General features: G+C 38.9%; 1 protein-coding gene across 4 annotated transcripts in view; it reads right to left on the bottom strand.

The window, feature by feature from the left end:
- Positions 1 to 20,288, bottom strand: part of LOC108974921 — a 164,135-nt gene that overhangs the window by 32,759 nt on the left and 111,088 nt on the right. For all 4 annotated transcript variants that reach the window (XM_018943043.1, XM_018943042.1, XM_018943046.1 and 1 more), the window contains 2 exons: positions 14,919 to 15,014; positions 5,002 to 7,560 (listed from right to left, as the gene is read on the bottom strand). In XM_018943043.1, coding sequence (XP_018798588.1) covers positions 5,002 to 7,072 — 2,071 coding nt within the window. In that variant the 5' untranslated portion in view covers positions 7,073 to 7,560; positions 14,919 to 15,014. The remainder of the gene's footprint in view (positions 1 to 5,001; positions 7,561 to 14,918; positions 15,015 to 20,288) is intronic.

The raw sequence follows: 20,288 nt of genomic DNA on the forward strand, positions 1-20,288 counted from the left end.
TAGAACTACAAGGTATTCACAGTATCTCCCAACGGAGCCTTTTAAATAGCGGGTAGTATTGGGAAATAACGGTGGTGATACTGCGTATGCGGCTTTGACTTTTTTAGTCCCCTACAATAGCGTAAACCTGACAGCTCACCACATTGAGCCAATGGTCACAAGACAAAGAAGACTGCAAACAAGGCAAATCCGCGTCCGTTCGCGTCCGACACAACGGGGTTCGGACCCCCCCACCCCGAAAAGGCAACGCTTTCGCACAGCACAGCTCTAAAAGGCTGAGGGGCAGCAGTGCTCAAGCCAACCCTCCGTACCAAATTCCCTCCAGGAGGAGAAGGGACGGCTCAGATATGCGAATGGTCTCTAAAGTATATAATTGGCTGTGCTGCCTTTCAACTGCCCGGTGGAGACGTTGGTGCTGGAAGAACTTACCGTCCTCTACGATCATCTCATGGAAAAAGTGTTCAGAGGATCTGTAGATGCAGCGTTCTTCCATGGGGTCCACTTCAGAGGAGATATACTGCATGTGGAATGCAAGAACGAAAGGTCCGCTATCAGGTTGCGGGAGATCGCTTCCAAGCTGGGGAACAACGGAGGAAATGATGGTGGGAAAGGTTGCCACTCATTTTGTTTTATCTCTTCGATTGACTGAAAAGATGTTTAAAGGAGCAGCAATTTCAGTTTGGACTAAGTCCAGTGAATAGGGTGGCTGATCGATGGTATTATTTGCGTTTGGCATTATCTTCGTGTAAAATCCATGAATTGTTCTTCCTCAATTCCAGACGTTCTCGATGGATGTTCTCACGCAAATGCCTCAATACGGCTAAATAGAGTTCCTTCTTGACAATCTGTACCTCCGGAAGAAACTCATGTTAAACCAAACTACCAACATCGATAATGACCATAACCTTGATTTTGTTGCGCTTGTTTGGTTTCAGCTCGTTTTTTTTTCATCCATTCCAAAGATTCTTGATTTCTTTGCATGTCAGACTCAGTAACCCATGTCTCATCAGTAGTTATATTGCTCTCCATGAATGTGGAATCGCAATTCGCACAATTAGGCATATCCAAAGAGACCAATTCACGGTACTCTTTTGAAAAGCATTCAGCTTTATCGGGACGAGTCGTACAAGAACGCGTTTCGTACCCAAATATCCACCAAAATCATTCTTACGGACTCGCTCCTCCTTAACACTTGCCTGACGATTTTCAAGAACCTTCACTTTATTTTAATATTTTCATCATTTGAAGAGGTCGAACGTCGTCCAGCACGTAACATGTCTTCAACCGTCGCTCTATCGTTTTTGAAGGCTTTGTAGTACTCGTAAGCTTGTGAATTTACAAAGTGATGAAGATTTCCTAAGTATCATTTAAGAAAATCTATAAGTAGACTCTTAGATTTTATAAATTTTTACGAAATCCCGAATGTCATGTACATAATTTCGGAGAATATTGTAAAAACGTCTTATTGGAAATTTTTGACTTTGGATGCAAACCTCAACCACTACTTAAATACATACATATATGTGGCTTATTTTCAGCAAGCAATTACAGCTTTCATTCAATATCTCGCTTATTAACCACTGACTACTGGACACTGGAGACAAAACGATTTGCATAATGCCCAGATATATGAAGTTTCTTGTATAGACAAATAGTGTGTACATATGTAATTGTGAGTAACGTTACATAAAAGAGACAGATAGACAGACTAATAATAAACCCAGAGCAATTCATCTCGACGGATTCAACCGTTCCAAGGCACTTAAGTGGTCGCGCATGATAAATGCGACAATTACAGAGGCGGGCAAGAAATATGCATTCGAAAAACAAAAATGAAAAAACGAGCAGAAGCCCACATCGTATAAGTGCGCAGCTGCGAATCGTTACTTCGGACATTAAATAAATAATATAACTTTTTGTTACGAATATTATCTCCTGCTTTGCGCGCGCAAATGTGCGGGCGATATGTTATTGTTTAAATTTTTATGCCACAACAAACCCAAACCCCCTCGCCAAACGCTATAAACCGTAGAAGCAATGCTGGACAGTGAAAAGAGTCATAAAATTTCCCACTGAAAAAGACGTGGAGCGTGCTGCTGTTTAATTTTTTCGAAAGTAGGGCGCGGTAGCGGTGAAAACATTTTCATTTTCATTTTCATTACGGCATTTCAACAATTCGCAGCGAGAATTAATTACCATATTTATCATTGAGACAATAACGCGCCACCGGACAGGCGGAAAAGACTGGAAAATAATTGTGTGCGCATTGTTGAGGGCACAGCTGTGAATGTGTGTGGTACTGGGTACACTTGTGTGTGTGTGTGTGTGGTGTTTGGGGGGGAAGAGTTGTGTGCGAATAAATTGGCGTGACGTGGCGTGGCATTGCTTGGTTTGGCTCAGCTTGGCGTGAATGGTCACGCCATAAACGAAGGATTTACGAGAAAGCCACCATCTACAGCAATAATGACGACAATGATCACGTCAAAGAACACGAATGGCGACCGCAAACGTGAAAACCCCATTACGACTGCAATAACAATAAAGTCGCTGGTGAAAGACAACAAAAACAGCTGTGATAATAACAAAAAGGTTGGCTTGGCAGAAAAAGGAGAAAAATTACTTATCGCAACAATTGCATAAAAACACCAAAAAAATTAACTGCAACAATAATAGCAATCATTAAATGCGAGCTCAGGTGTTGCAAATGCGATGGCGCAACAAAAAGAAAAAAGATAACAGCATAAGAAATGGAAGGCTACAGGATAAGTTGCATGAATGTTTCAAATAATACAGCATTTGGAATGGTAAGAACAACGTTGTCGCCGCTAAGTAGCAGATAGTATAGATAATTAATGATTATATGAACAAATACTTTAATATTTTTCCACAAGTACTCCACTTGCTTAATAGAGTTCATTAATGAGTAGAAGTAATTGAGGAGAGCTCTCTGGGTGAAATTCACTTGGGAATGGTCAAAAACAATTATTTTATATGTGGGTCATGCAGTTTACGACTTCCGGCTTTAGATTAAAGATGCTCAGTGTAGGAAAAAAACATCTGTTTCAAAGGGAGTTGAAGTGAAAAGGCGAAGCATCCTTCAATAAGGTGGTGCTATGGGTTTGGGACCTGCCACGTAAAAAACACCCACAATGAAAATAATAAAGGAGCCGAAAGTCAAACAGCAAGAAATAAAAATGATGGCTGACCTATTAATTTTTATGTCTGCTCTGCCGCAAGCAAATGAAATTTTGTTAGATTTCCTATTCGGAGAGTCCTCTGAAGTATTAGAAAAATAGACGGAGAGAAAAACATTCTACTGCGAAGTTATGGAGAGACATTCCAGCTATCGTGAGGTTATAAGGACAGAGCCACATATGTGATAAATAGCTGGAAGTCACGTAAATATATATATATAGGTCGTGGGTAGTATTCTAGCTAATTTTATAATAAAAGGTAGAATAATATAAAAAAAAAGTTCATAAGACAAAGTTCGGTATCAAATATTAAAAATTTGCTCTAAATATGCAACGCCTACCAATAGGGATGAAGTGCTTTTGATAGTTCATAGCGACCATGTATTCAGTAAGGTTTGCCATTTCATCATGTCGCGATTCACAAGCTGGTACAAGGCTTTAAATTGAATGAGAATGATCTTCTCACATGATCCTCAAGATATCCAAAAATAGACATCTGGTGTGGATTGTGGTATATCGGCAAAATATTGGGTATGTCGTTCTATATCTCCAGTGCTACCAATCACATTGTGTCATACCATATAGTGTTAGAAAGATAATATTTTAAGCTTGATATAACTAGAAAATTTAAATTCGGGGAAGTTGGGAAAACTATCGACCCATCAGTGAAAAAGTCGATGAAATTATGGAAAAGGTTGCCCAGGACTAAGCGACGGAGCAGCCATGAAATCGCTAAGAAACTTAAGATTCATCATCAAACGGTTTAGAACAATTTAAAAAACGGCTGGCTACGAAAAGAAGTTCGATGTTTGGCTAAAACAAGAATTGTCTATGAAAAATTGAATGGATCGAATTAAAATCTGCGATTCTTTGCTGAAACGAAATGAAATCGCATCATTTTTGAAGCGATTGGTAGCAGGAGAGAAAGTGGATCAAATACGACAATAATGTGAGAAAAAGATCATGGTCCAAGCGTGATGACGTTAAACGAATGGTCGCAATTGACGCCTCGAAAAGTTGGGTGAAATTGGAAAGGAATCATCCACAATGATCTGCTCCGGCCTGGGCGAACGATTGCTTCTACATTTTACTGCAAACAACTGAGGAGATTGAAGCAAGCAATCGAAAAAAACGGCCAGAACTGATTAACAGCAAAGATTTCGTCTTCCATCAGAGCAACACTAGACCACACACATCTCTGATAACTGGGGAAAAACCTTGCATCATCGGACTACCATTTATTTCCGTCAATGCCTGTGAAAATTACTTGTCGCAGTTTTTCGCCTTGAAACCATAAAAGTTTTACACTGATGGAATAATGTCTCTAGCGGAAATATGGCAAAAAGTGTTCGATCAAAATCACGCATATTTGGTTCATTAGAGTTCATTAAAAATAAAAAAAAGGAAGTTGAGTTTTGATTAGAAATACGAAAAGTATTTTTCGACTACCCAATAGATGGTCCCTCGAACAGGACGTACTGTCAAAGCAAAAGATTTATCTGAGTGTGAGAAATAAAACGCCAAGCCGCTTAGTGAGGTGCTTTGTAGATATTTGAGATTAAATCATTATCTAGGCAACATAAGGATATACTATATGTACCAGTTCTTGTGGTGAAGCCATAGAAGATAGTCCCACTTCAGGTTTCACAAATACTAAGAAACTGATTTCGATTCTCAAGCAACTTCACCCACATATATTCAAGCATACAATTCTATCTCACACACTCACAGATAAATTCACTGCTCACTACGTACATATGTGTTGCAACATATTGAGCAACAATGTTCCATTAACTTAGCCACTTACCGTCATTGCTTCGCTCCAAGTACATTTTGTCCGCATGTGGGCCACTTCTGTGCGCACCAGTGCCATCCACTCCAATATTACGGCCGCCGACGCCTGACAGCATACCGCCATTATCCATCACAGTCACGCCATGTTTTATCACCTCCGAGTATTTGCCACTATCTACGCCACCACCACCACCCTTTCCCTCAACTACATCACCATTCGCATTCTTCTTCTGCAAATGATGTTTGTAACTGCCCACTGTATCATCCATGCCGAGCACCACGTCAGTGCCACCGGTCACCGTAGTCGTCGTCGTATGCTGACCATCCATGCCGGGCGTCAATTGGTCTGCGCCATCGAGATGATGATGATGATGCCGATGACTTGTGGGACTCATTGCCTTAAAGCGCTTATAAATGCAGCAAGTGACGAGCGCGAGAAACACGGATACGCCGAGCAGGCCCAGCGCCATCAGTGAAACAACAACGACTAAATTGCCTTGCAACAGCAGCTCGCGCGGACTCGGCCGTTGCACCAGTAGATTAATTTGCACTGCATCCTTGCCACCAGCATTCTCCGCAGCGCACGTGTACGTACCTTCATCACTCTTTTCGGCAGCCACAATGGTAAGACGCGATATGAATACATCACGTCCGAACTCTTTCTCCTTTGATTGCTCATCGCGCAGCAATTCTATATGCAAACGCTGCGCCTGGCCGTTGGCGCAACAACTAGCGCCGCTGTTGGTGGTGACTGTATTAATGCCGTTGCCGCCAATATTACTGGTGGACGAACGATATTGTTGACGGTTGTAGTCCCAGGTTATGTGTGTATTCGGCGACGCATGCACGCGACACACCAGCGTTACATTCGCCTTCGACGTGCTGATGGAAGCGCCGCGTGCCGGAAATATGATGCGTGGTTTACACGCAAAAGCCTCGGGCTGATCTTCGACCCACAACATGCCACGCAGGTGTATGGGGTAATAACAGGCCGTCGGCGGTGTGTAGAGATTGCGTTTCAGCACAAAGTCACGGAATATTTGCAGTTCGCAGGTGCAGTTCCACGGATTCGAATCGAGTGATAGCGCTGTCAGTCGTTTGAGCGATTCGAATGACTCCTTACGCAGAAAGCTCAGACGATTGCCATCCAAGTAGATCTGCGATAGGAGCGGTACGTTGTTGAACGCCTGCTGTCCAATACGCATCAGCCGATTGTGTTTCAGCTCGACCTTATGCAGGTACTTGAGGTTCTGGAAGACACCATCGGAGAGCGTCTCCAAGAGATTACCGTTCAGCACGATTGCGCGCACTTTCACCAACCGCGCAAAGACATTCGCTTGTAGATTACGCAATAAATTATTTGAGAAATCCACTTCGATCAAGATCTCGAGTTGGGTAAATGTGCGCGCGTCGATCTGTTGCAGCGATGCGTTACGGATGAAGAGCTTGTGTAGATTATGCAAGTCAGCATTGAGAAAGGCATTCTGCTCCAGTATGGCAACACGATTGAAAGAGAGATCCAGCACCTGTACCTCATTGCTCAGGTTCTCCGGCACGGCGTTCAATGTAAGATTCTTACAATCGGCGGTCTTTTTGCCCGACTGCCATTTACACTGGCAATCGCCACAGTCCATCAACCAGTCGCCATGCGCTTGTGGCGGCATCGTGCAGCAAAGCACGAAGAGTATGAGGAATCGAGGGACGGTGTACAGCAGCGACGGTGCAAAGTGTGTTGGCGCCGCAGTAGTGCGTGTGTGATGACGACTCTGCGCTGCAGAAAGTTGGATTGCTGTGTGCTTCCCGGTGAGTCTACTCTCCGCCAAAGTAGTTTCTTTTATTTTAGTTGCAGCTGCTTCTACCTCAAAGCGCGCCCTTCCTTTGCTCGCACGTTCAATACTCGGCTGCCGTTCAACGAATTGCTTGACTTGCTGTGATTGCTCTCTTTGCTGGCGTTTTTTATTACCTCGTTGCTGGCGATTTATCGCTGCGTCGAAGTTGCTTTCGCTGTTGTGTTTACTTGTATTGCTGCATCGTTGTTGTTGCTGTTTTTTTAGTTTTTGGCGTTTATTGCCCTGCAAACGCATTTTTCCTCAGCTTACACATTCGTTTCGATTTTACACTCACGCACAACAACAACTCTTGGTAAACCCGCAAGTGGTCCGGGACATTTTGCGCTCAGCTGTGGCTAAGTTGTCTAAGCGTCGATATAAGCGGGAATGTTGTATATAACTGATTTTTGATTTGTCTTCGGTGGCACACTTTTTATTTGCAATTGCTGCATATGCCGTTAGCACCAACTTCCAGTGGAGCTCGAAGCATTTGTTGGTGGCTTTAGTTGCTTTTTTCGTTTTCGGTTCGCTTTGCTTTTATTGCGCCAGCGATTGCTGTCCATTTAATTCGTTAATAAGTGCGGTTTCTCACGTAATCATTTTCAAGCAGCTTCTTTTATTTAGTTGCTACTATTAACTGTACCTTATATATGGTCGGACTTACCGTTAGTTAATATTTTACAATTGTCAATTCATTCAGCGTCTTCCAAGACTTCAGAGTTAATTACTTGAGAATTGGATTGCTGAAAAGAGAACAGAAAAAGAAAATAAATAAAATGGAGTTTTAGCCAGTTGCCATGCATAAAAATTACAGTTAAAAAAATATAATAATTAAGACACTAATAAACATTTTTCAGCAACACAAAACTTAGAACTTTATTGACAAATGACAAACTATTTGCGCATTTTTGTTTCTCCATGTGAATTTTTTTTTGTTTAACACATCAATCATTTCCCATAATTCTAGAGTCACTCTTAATAATATTTCCAACAGTGCTTAGTAGTTGAATACATTGAATTAGCAGGACAATATCCTATACACTGTAAAGATGTATATATACTTTTGTGTTAACTCATCATTAGTTTAACTTGTTTGCTAGTCATATTAAATGAGAGGTTCTCAAGCTTTTGGGAATCGTAGAACCCATTTTATTTCGCAATACCTTTTATAATATGGAAGCCGAAAAAACTTCATACAACACATTCTTTTTTTGACCTTTGGCAAGAATATAAGACCTTCTACGAATTTTCGACATAAAAATAATCCCATCTTTAATTTATATTTATTAAAAAACTTCAAGGCACTCACCATATGGATGGTGAGACTGGCCCTATATCCCGCGGTAAAGTAAAATAAAACTTATAAAGTAATATACCTTTGTTTGTTCCATGTTTGTATTTTAGCCCAAATACAGTTGCTGTTGTTGTAGCTTAGTACTTATACTACTATGGGCATTTAATTTAAATATCGCGCATTCTTCCAAATACTTGTTTTCTAGGCTCATTTGACAGTCAGTGGGTTCGGTGCCAATTGTCAAATCAAAATAATTATTAGTGCTTAGTATACGCTTGTAGTGCATTCGGCGATGTTTACGATTAATGAAATTATTCCAAAAATTAGTTCCATTAAACTGTGTGTGCGGAATCAAATTTCAGGTGTTGAAATGTTCAGAATGTTGGAAAAGGCCTTCGGTGATAATTATGTGTGACGAATAAGTGTTTTCGGTTGCTACAAATTATTCAAAGAGGATGGGGAAACGACAACGGGAGTTGACAATGAACCACTTATAAGACGGACCACAACTTCAACTTATGATCAACAAATCAATAAAATAAAGGAACTGGTGCTTGAGAAGCGACGATTAACAGTCAAAGATTTTACAGGCAGCGGTGGAATATGGAAAGGATCAGCGATTAAAAGACCATTTGAGCCTAAGGAAAGTGAAAGCACGATTGGTTTCCAAATCACTAAATTTTTAGAAAAATAGCATAACGTTAGCATCTGCAAAACAATGCTTTCTGTCTACCAGCATGTCATGAAACGTATTATTTCTGGCAATGAGTCTTGGGTCTATACTTACGACCCGGATGATCAATCAGCCAAAGTTAACCGAAGCCGAAAAACCCACGTCAAAGCAGGTCAAAAATGTAGGTTATGTTGTCACTTTGCTGCGATTATCGATGTGTGGTCCACTCCGAATTCCTTCCGACCGGCCAAACTGTTAACAATTAGTACTATTTGTGTGTTATGCGTCGTTTGCATGAAGTTATTCGCCTGATTTAGCTCCGTGTGACTTCTGACTGTCCAGCAAACTCAAACGACCGCTCCGGGAAAACCGTTTTGTGTCAATTGAAGACATTAAACTTGAAGGTTGTTCCTCACCACCTTAACAACAGTTTCGTTGATGGTCAAGAAACGTCAGCACATGTCTACTGGGGCCAAAGGGAATTACTTTGAGAGGGATAGCATAGATTTTAAAATATAAATTAGGAATTTAAAATTATGAACAAGGTCTTACTATTTGTTGCCCATAGTAGTATAACCCTTGCTTGGGAGAAATCACACAGTTATAGCCACTTAAGCCATCGATTAGAAGGTTCTGGTAATTAGCATTCGTTAATGTTGGATAATTTGGAGATGGCTGGTAGATTAGTGTATGTGAAGGGCATGCGCAGAGGTGATTAGTGTCCAAGAAATTATGAGCTGTTGTCGTTTCAATGAACTTTGATTAAGCTCCAAAAACGCTGGTCACTGAGACAGATTCAGTGAAAATAGTATTAATACTTGTCCGCGCTGTAGACAGCGATCAGTGCATGACTGAATTTTGTCGCGAACGAACTTTGGTCGGTGAGTTGATGTATTTCGTCGACAAATGTTCCAGGAAAGCAATTGCAAAGGTGATTTGTACGAAAACACCAGAACAGATACTGCTGGGGAGAAGTGTGTTGTTGACTTCAATTGAATGCTTACGTGTTCTGTTCTGAAAGGGATACCACGGTAGAGCTGATAGCTTTCAGACGACACGCAGCAGGCGTCAGAAAGACACCAAACTACATATTCAAATGTTTGCAAGAAAAAGCTAAGAACATAATTAAAACATAAACCTTTTCATTTTATTGTTAAGTCCATATTTGCTTTAATTAAAATACTGTGGAGTAAATTTTTTCACTTCACAGACAAATTAAATAAGAGTGCTTAGAATTGGCAATAAATAAAAAATAAAACGAAAATACCAGTTTAATGATCGATATTTTTTTAACTCGTGAAAAAGTTCATTATATCTTTTAACTAAACTTAAAAAGTACAAAACTTTAAAAAGTACAAAAGTACAAAGATTATTTTGTTTTATAAAATAAAGCAATTATTGTAGGATTTGCCAATACTTAGTTTTCAATTCAATTTCACTTCTCTACATTTAATTGTGAAGAAGTAAATTTTCACCGAGTGCAATAAATTGCATGACACAACATTAGCCTCAAGCAGGCACACACACAACTGCGTGAAACGTTATGTAAAAGTCTTAAAAGAAGATTTTCTGCAAGAAACAACTAAATCAATAACTGCAGCATTCAACCTTAAGCAACAGCGTTATGAACACAACTAGCACTGCCTTCACACCAGGAGTCATTGCTGAAGATAAATTTTGTTTTATACCCACCTGAGTCTGGGCATGGGTCTGTACGATTTCAACGACTATCATACGCACACACAGCAGCACACAAGCATATCACACACAGGCGCAAAATTAAAAATAAACATTGCAAAATGCTTCGTGGTTAAGTGGTTTGTTGTTGTTGTTATTGCTGCTAAACGAGTATACGCCAGCAATGCGTCTAAAGGACACAAATCCAACAACAAGATAGAAGAAAACACGAACAGAAACCGCATTATTTAGCTTTCAACTATTTTCCTATTTTCGCACAACTTTGACTGCACACGGGCTGCTTCCTCTTGCGCAGCACAAATTTGTCCCATAATCGTTGTTTGTATACTGGTTTTTATATAGTAGGTATATCGCTGCCGATCTTCTTCTTCTTCTTCTATTTTGCTTCCATTGTCTATTTACGCGCTTGACTGCGTTCCACTCGTAACCTACATACGCGCGCCTTTGCTTTTTGTTTGAACTCGCTGACTGCCACAAGTCGTGTTTGCTTTGCCTGTCGGCGTGCGGTGCGCTGCTTTGTCGTTGCAGTACAGTTTGCGGTGTTTTGGTGCCGGGCACCGAAGAATACCGGCCAAATGTGCTAGGAGTATTTTCAGTTGTATTTTTCTTTCACTTAGATAATAACTCGTGCAACACAAAACAGCAGCAAAGCACCGAAAGCGAACTGTGCACTGGCGAGTGCTTTCAACTACGTCGCTAGACATATGTCGTTGCTGTAAGTGTACTTGACTCATAGAAAGTTGTACGAAAACTGACTTATATTTAGAAATCTTTTTGTCAAGATTCTCGGTTTTTTTTTTTTTTTTTGAAAATTTCTTTTCTATACTGTTTCAATAATGTCTGAATTTTCGTGGCACCATATTTACAGCTGCATAATTTATTGAGTGAATTAATANTTTGAAAATTTCTTTTCTATACTGTTTCAATAATGTCTGAATTTTCGTGGCACCATATTTACAGCTGCATAATTTATTGAGTGAATTAATAATTGATAGGTGTCAGCATATTACATTATTACATACATCAAACACATTTACATTTGTAGGCATATACAAGCGGCAACATACAATTTATCCATATGCCATTAACACAAAGTGGCCTGCGGCACTTGCTCAACTCCCAAAGGCCTGCAAAGCAATTACATTAAAGAAATTAATTGTCTGCACAATAAAGCTTATCTTAAGAGCAGATCTCTACATGCATATGTATGTATGTATATCTAAGCAGATGTTTTGAGAAGTAAGTTACTTTTATAATAAGAAAAGATAATTTTGTCGTTAAGCCATACAGGGTGAACCAAAAGTATGTTCTTAAATGAAAGGGTGGTTACAACTGTGTTCGAAATACTAACAGTGTAATAACCAGGAAATTAAACCAAAATTAAATAATAATGTATGTGTTCTTTTATAGTTCATTATTATTTCATTTAACTTCCTGATATTCTAGCTTCTTCTGGGTTGGGTTCTTTCAAAAATAACATGAAGTGCTTCTTTAAATAAATAAAAAAGGGTGTAAATAAATTTCGAATGTTATTAATAATAGTAGTAATGAAGCATGGAGTCCATAAAACGCCTACATTTTTCGAGAGTAATAGACTTTCACGCCTCCTTCACAGCACTACATAACAGCTTCAAATTTGTCCTATACCCAAAGGTTCTCAATTTTATTTAGGTCAGGTGACTAGGCCGCCCAGCTCATAACCTCAACTCCATTTGAAGTAAATCTATCTTTTGTCAACTTTCTGGTATGGTATGTTTGGGGTAGCATAGTCGCATCTGTGTTTTCTTTAATGGACCAAAGTAAAAAATGCAGAACCATACGTTGGTTTTGCCAACTCCATTTTTTACTGTCCGATATCTGGGATTAAATGAAGCATTTTCTAAATTCTAATGTGCTGTGTACTTGGGGCTGAGGTAGTGACCCTTCCGGGGTGTTTAACAGGAGTACCTGCTGACGGCAGCCCTACCCTACAGCGTTCAAAAGTACAGCGGATCAAAAGAACGCGCTGATCAGCAACCTAAAAATGCCAGGCATATTCAGTACTAATTGCCAGTGTGGAATGGACACCCTTACCATCTTGGTAGGGTTCGAGACCCCATCTAAAACTTCTGTCGTATTTCGGGTCCGGCAACCGGTAGCAATGGAACTCCAAATTAAACTGTCAAAGTCTCAGTTCTTCCCGCATTCGGTCTTTAATCACAATCACCACGATACTCCGCGACGGACCAGACCGTACGAGCTGGTTGAAGCGAACTCCGAAGACTACTGCTCCCCCTGGTACCAGAATTAAGTCTCCGGCCAGACCATACTGCTCTGGATTGGCGACGAGGGGCCAACCCCACACTCACACGCACATTGCACGCACACACCATTCACACAAGAAGCTAAATAAACTGTCCTAACATCTTGACATTCCGACGAGTTGAGATCACACTGCTAAAATTTAAAGGTCCATCAGTCCAGCTAATCCCCATACCACCCAGATCCCTAATGTCCGAGTACATCGGGCATTCTGCATTTACATGCATCCATACCTATCAGGTAGGTGCCTCTAAAGCAAAAATGCATTCAAAGGTCCATGCACCCTAAGCAGAAAACCCATACTGAGACAAAATTTGAAGTCTGGAACACTCTCAACAAACCCAACGTCCCATAAAAAAGACCGTGGCAGACAAAATGGGAGTTAAGAAGTGTGCCGACGATATCAAATCATCAGGCCGTATCATTGGCACGAATGGATTTAGTAGCTCATATCTCAGAATAAACGCATTTTCGTAATGGAATTTCCGACTAAATACAGTAATTTTATTCTTCAAACCATTAATGGTTGACAACTGGTCGTCGAGGTAACATTATAGATTTTGTATGAACACATTCAAATCCTCAACTTTCATCCATTAATCTGAAATTTTTTTAATAATTAATGTGCATTAATCGCATTTGTATATTTATTCAACAGTTAGCATGTCAATCATGTCAGTGTAGAAACTACATACTTTAACGCTTTCCGTTATGCCACCAACATTGCTACCGCATTTGCGTGGTAAAGCTCAATTAATGCTTAAATATTTCGGCTCCTACCACAACGCAAATGGAAAAATATTTACTACGAAATTATAAACAGAGTCAAACCACACCATTTGCATTTGCATGGGGTTAACAACCGTATTTATTTCTCTAACTCATTTATAAAAGGTTTTCTCTCTTTTGTTCAGCCGCTTGTTAATAACCGTCTTTGCGGACACATTTCTGCGCGACAGTTACTCTGTCACTTTGGCACTCAAGCTTTGTTTGGTTTATTCTACTAAGTACATTTTTTGTTACCCTGAACAGGATATATTTTGTTTGCAGTGATGTCTGTAACACCCTGAAGGGAAAGTTGAAGAACCCAAAAGTATATATATATATATATATTTATATATATATAATATAAATGACTAGCGTGTAGAGCTAAGCCGATTTATCGATATTTGTGTTTCTATAGATTCACGAACTAGTCCCTCACTCTTAGTGATATCGATTTGAAATTTTGTACACTCCATTTCTTATCAAGAAGTTGCTGATTTATTTTAACTGCCAATATCGGACCACTATAGCATAGAGCTATCACACAGGCTGAACGATCGGAATCAAAATCTTGAAATGAGATATCTTCATGAAGTTTGCCACGGGATATTGTTCAAGGTAACCATGCAATATTCTTGACAACATATCCGTATCATCATGGAACTAGGTGTATATAATTATACATGGCAATACTATGATCTCCGATTCTGATCTGACAACTACTTATTATTTCTGCAATTCAAATGGATCACAATCAAGTTAAAGATCTTTCTATACCCTTTTATGCTATAAGAAATGCACCTGTTAGGGGTATATCTTCGGTCCAAGGAAGATAGCTTTTTCATAGGTTTTTCGTTTTATCTTTTACTTATTTTTTTGTTAGTTGTTTATTTCTTAAAGTTGCTTTCATATGCCTTTTTGTTATATTTGACTTTTGTTTATTTTTTCTGCACTTCATCATTTTGTATTCGAGCCATTTTTCGTTCCTCACTTCTTACATCGTTTTCATTTACCTTACCGCGTTTCTTTGCCAATTTTATATGCATTTCCTCTTCCGCTCACTCATTAAAACTTTAGCTTTAGTGCTTGCAACTTTTGTTGTGTGTGTGTGCTTTATGTTGACATTGTTTTATGTACACGCAGTGGGCATGTAGTTGCCTCTTTTGTGCTGCATGCAACAGCAGCGTTTTCACTTTGTTGCCACGAGTTTTGTTTGTGACTTCAAGTTGTTTGCTTTCACCGTTTTCTTCAGTTCGCGTGTGTGTGTTGCCACTTTTGTACTCACGAGTGTACATATTACCAGAAATACATGTGCTTTTTCATTACTTAAGTGTTGCTCTATAAACATGTAAACATAAGCTCATACTTACGTGGGTCATAAGATGAAGTTGATGCCCCCACATGCCTAAAATTGTCGTATTTGCTTCACAGTATCCAGTTGTTTTTTATTTATAGCTTAAATATGCCTGGAAGGAAAAGTGAATAAGAATTTATTTATTAATTATTAAAACAGGCAGTTCAATTTGTCTGGAGACAATAAGCATATTTAATTCAGGTTCATACTTTTAGTAAAAATAACAAGAAAAATCCTCGGAAACTCTGCTTTCAATTAAGCTAAAAGATATTCAGAAAAAGTTGCGTAAAAACTAAAAATCTAGTTCATTGTTTTATAGTATTAAGCTCAAAGAAAACTTCAGGACTCAAGAATCAGCCAATCCTTTCAAAGGAAACCTACTTCAATTGGGAATGTAAAAAACACCGTCAATGCTAAGTAATCTAGATGAGTATATTCAATGATTACGCACTAGATTACTAAATTTCTTCGTGTACGTCCTGGCATAAATGCAGTGACATACTCAAGAAGATCACAAGATGCAGTAATGCCTCTGAAACATCATTATGTGCATAAACTTGATCGTCAGTCTGCTGAATGGGTTTTGACCCGAGAAAATGACGGCCAACGGTTTATATGTGGAAGAAGGTTTCAAGCCACATTAAAAGGCAGTGGATAGCGCAACCAACAGCGGAGTTTTCAACACCTACACGGGCGGAACAAAAATGGCTGATGGAGTGGTGCTGGCATCTATTTAGAAGAGCTAGATCTCAGGCGACCCGTCAACTTGACGGAATACTGCAGTATCTTAATGACAGAAGGCTTAGCAATCATGAAATGAGAGAGAGAAAGAAAGAAAATCAAGTTAAGCGTCAATAAAGCAATAACGTCGCATCGTTGTGTGTCAGGAAATGTTATTGGAACCAGGGAAGTAGTAGATGACTGCCGGAAAGCGATTGCAGATATACTAGTTTTAAAGCCACAAGAGCTTTTCGGGAAAGGAAACCAGAAGTCATCCGCCGCCTAAAATGGCCATCCACTTGGCTAACGAACCAGTTCAAGAAATGCACAAATTGTGAAATACGATATATAATGAAATTTCCGAAAGGGCTGACAGACGGTGCGGCATGAGATGGAATGCCTTAAAGGCGTGCAGGATCCCCAAGACCCTATGACCATTATTAACGATGACACATGTGGAAACTGCAAGGAAGTAGACTTGAGAGACACGCTGAAACATCTCCTCTGCATCTTCGTAGTTTATGTGGATGAATTATCCGAATAAGATATCAACTCTGTAGTAAACTAAACCATGATAATATTAAATTTATATTCCTTTCAAATGTGTATATGATGGAAAAGTGGTGATGAGGCTTCTGATGTGATGATCGAAGGAAAAAAACCTATTTTATATGTATAAAACTTGTAAAAGACGCTGTAATTAGTTAGAATATGAAGGATTCGAAAACATGAAGTACTTCGTTTTAGAAAAATGCATCCCAATGATCTTATATAAATTCACTTAGCTCTTACAGAGTAAAAAAAAGAAAATAACTTGAAAATAAAAAATATTAAAATATTAAAGGTTTAGTCATAGTAAAAAGTTTTAAAAACAAGAATATTTTGCTTTAGCTGGCTAACAAAAAATTTTTATAACTTAAATGTATATGATTTACTCATCTAAACACTTTGAAGGAAAATCCTCGTACAGCGTTATGACATCCTGGTATCAAAAAAAAACAAAAAAAAAAAAAAAAACGAAATATTAAATGCGTAGCTACACAACTAGCATCCGAGTCTGTTTATCTAACTTTAAAACCAAATTAAGTTCAATTTTCGTGAAAGCAAATTTTACTTAAAAGTTAAGGCTATCAGCTCATTCTCTTATTCATAATTTATGAAAAAATGTGAAGGGTCTCACGCTGCTCAAGTAATATTAAATTGAAATTTCTTTAAAATAAAGTACCAAAATATTAATAAAACAGCTTTAGTTAAGAAATTGCTTCAAGAAATTTTGATAAAGTGGATCAGATTGATCAATATTCACAATACGTCGAAAGCGCGATATTATAATTATAACTATGAAGTTAGGGCAGCGGCACGCAATAAAGGACTTTTAAAGGACAATAAAAAAATTTTTGTTGTTGTAATTAATAAATAAATTAGGTAATTATTATACAATAGGTACTAAAATCTTCGTAAGGGACGACCAACTGCTTGAAGTCGTATACAAAATATAGTTCAAAGACATTGTAGAGACCAAAAACGACTTGTAGACTAGAGAACTACTTCTAGTGTTATATAGTGACATCAATGATGGCGCACGACATAAGATTTTTGCGATTTTTCCTGCCTCGAATGTCGATATAATATAATAAAATCGATTAGCGAGAATTTATGCTATATCTCTTGTGGTTTGAGGAATTTTATCAAGCTAAATGTTCATTGCGATTATTTCCCGCGAACCGAGAAAAAGAAGGCCACTTTTCTCGTGGGTTTTTAGCAAATACTTGGCCCTTATTACCTTTCATTATTCACAACTTCGTTTTGTCGTTGATTGCTGAAGCGTTTGCGCCAATTGTTTGCTAAATTTTTACATAATAATTTTTACATATATAATTATTCCCTTCCTTATGCATAATAATGCAGAATCTACTAACTCACACTACAATCATGCAAATTACTCCACAGAATAAAAAATTCAAACTCAGAAAAACAAAAATAAAAAGAAAAGTTGGTAGAACGAACGAAAAACCTATTTTTTATCAATATGATGTAGTGGAGAACTGTTTCAAGTTCGATTCACTTGAAGCAGTTGCCAATGATACTGCATAAACGCAGCAAATTACGCAAACAATTTTAACCACATAATAAATAAATTCATAACAATGGTTGAATCGATATAGCATTAATAATTCATGTAGCAATAACAGAACTTACATGGTATTGAGATGTAAAGCAGCGAGAAAAATTAAAATATTTAAGAACTTTATATGAACTGTGTGTGTGTTCCAACGAGCGGTATGTAAGAAGAAGAACGCTATAAGTAAATTGCTTAATATGACAAAAAACTTCATAAACGAAATTTACATATTTTGTTGCTCCAAACATACAGCCGACTTGAGGCATTCCAGTGGGTATTTTAGAAATAAACATGCGGCACGAAGTGTGCATGCAGAGCAGTAAGGCTGAGTAGATATCTGACAAAGGTTACACGCATGAGGGTGAAGCCTCTCTAGGAAAATGGTACACAAACACTAAGCTCGCGATGTCCGTTGAAGTCGGCGCTTGCGACTGCATTAGAGAGGATGATGCCATCTTCGAGAAGAAAGGAAAAGGGAAGCTGCGGCCATTTATGCGGTTCTAGTTGGTCCGAGGGAACCTGAGGCCACTTCCAAAGTGTAAAAGTGCCAGATGGCAGAATGGGTTCCACACATTTATACGGTGTGATGATAAGCGGTAGACAATTCTCTATAAGAAGGCAATGTCTCTTATGGAAGGAGTATTGAAAGGGGCCAGATTGGAGGTTCCAAGAAAAAAAAAAAACAAATTGACGAGTATTCAAAGGGCGGTTCTTATCAGTATTTGTGCGAGCCAAATTAATTATTGCTCTGAACGCCTTGCTGCTTATAGCACCAATGGACATAACCTCAATTTATATGGCCGCGCATGCTGCCCTCAGATTCAGTTTGTCAGAAACTTTGTTTAAGGCTTTCTGACCATTGCATCCAAGCAGATGTGGCTGCCATAAAAGAAGCATTATATCTGCTTCTACATAGCGTTGCCTCCTTCAAAGTGCTGACTATCCACTTCGATAGTAAGACAGCGATAATAGCCTTGAGTTCACTGACTGTGCGCCCAAGACTAGTGAAAAGATATCTAGACGCCTTACCCCTATTATCGAGTTGTTTTACCTCGCCACAGCGGTATTGCAGAAAAGTGTTAATCTGACGAGTTTGCTAGTGCCGGTATTTCCGTCTAAATAACTGCGGAGTAGGGACGGAAATGAGCTACGTTGGATTCATGTATGTTCCTACTGAAGCGCTGAGCCCCAGAGCGTTGGTCAACTACCAGCAGCTGCGCATTCGAAAGGTACAAAGTGCGTTCCAAAGTAAACAGGACTTAAAAAAATTGTTTTTTGGCCGCCAGTATGCCAGTGCAATCCTTCTGAATGGCCTCCACGTCCGCATAACGCTTTCCTTTCATGGGCAAACGCATTTTGCCGAAAAGAAACAAGACGCACGGTGCCATATCGGGTGAATACGGGGAGTGTTTAATGTTTAAAATGTGATTTTTTGTCAAATAATCGTCCTTCGAATGTTGGATTCTGAGCAGTTTTTGGTTGTCAGTCAATTTGTGCGGAACAAACCGTGTACACACCTTTCGTAAGTCCAAATTTTCGGTCAAAATGCATTAAATGCGATGTTTTGGACATGTTCAATTCCATTTCCACGAATTTCAATGACGACTTCTTCTGATTTTGATGAATTCACGCACAGTTGCGATGGAATTTCCGATGATCACGGTTTTTGAAACAAAATTTAATGTTGGCTCTTTGTTCGAAGCTCATTTTCGCACCGATAACACAAATATACTGACACTTAAAACGCAATAACTTCACTTCCTATAGATGAAATGTCATAAAATTCTCACTGGATAATTGATAAAGATAGCAGATTCTAACACACCCATCGACGTATAGATGGCGCCACCAGGAGGCGCTAGATTCTAAATGTCCTATTTACTTTGGAACACACGTTGTATAAATGCATATATAGAATATAAGATAAATCTTTACACTTTCTACTCGATTGTCCCACTTTTCCCAGAACAAACCAAAAACACCTCCAGAAAAGTCACAACTGTTTAGCTTCGCACCGATGACCTCAACTAGACAAACATATGAGCAAATATTTCAGTATTTATTATTCAACTTAGTTATTTATTTCAATTTATTATTGTCTACTTGATAAATATTTTTGTTTATCATCATTTCGAGTCTACAAATGAGATGTTCGTTTTCGTATATAGGAAGAGTGATTATAATGAAATATTGGATAATTGTAAGTTTTAGTTATAATATCCATGAAATTGTAAATAGGATCACCTTAATTAATAGGAACCATAAGGATCTACATTTGAAAAAGTGAAGGCATAAAGTCCATCAGCCACTAAAGCATGGATATCAAGCGCATAATAACCTATGACAACAGGTGCTACTTTGTGGTTGGTAGGCAGACAAAAGCAGTTTCCTCTCTCGACAAACGAAAACTACGCGCTATGAACCCTCATCATTCTCGTTCTATTATACGCCGCAGGAACATGGACAACGACGAATCGGTACGAGAAAACTATTGGAGCCATCCGCGGAAACGATGAACCTCAAAAAAGATAGCACCATGAACAG

The sequence above is a fragment of the Bactrocera latifrons genome, unplaced genomic scaffold (genome assembly GCF_001853355.1).
Source record: "Bactrocera latifrons isolate USDA-ARS-PBARC rearing strain unplaced genomic scaffold, ASM185335v1 scaffold_6, whole genome shotgun sequence".
NCBI lineage: Eukaryota > Metazoa > Arthropoda > Insecta > Diptera > Tephritidae > Bactrocera > Bactrocera latifrons.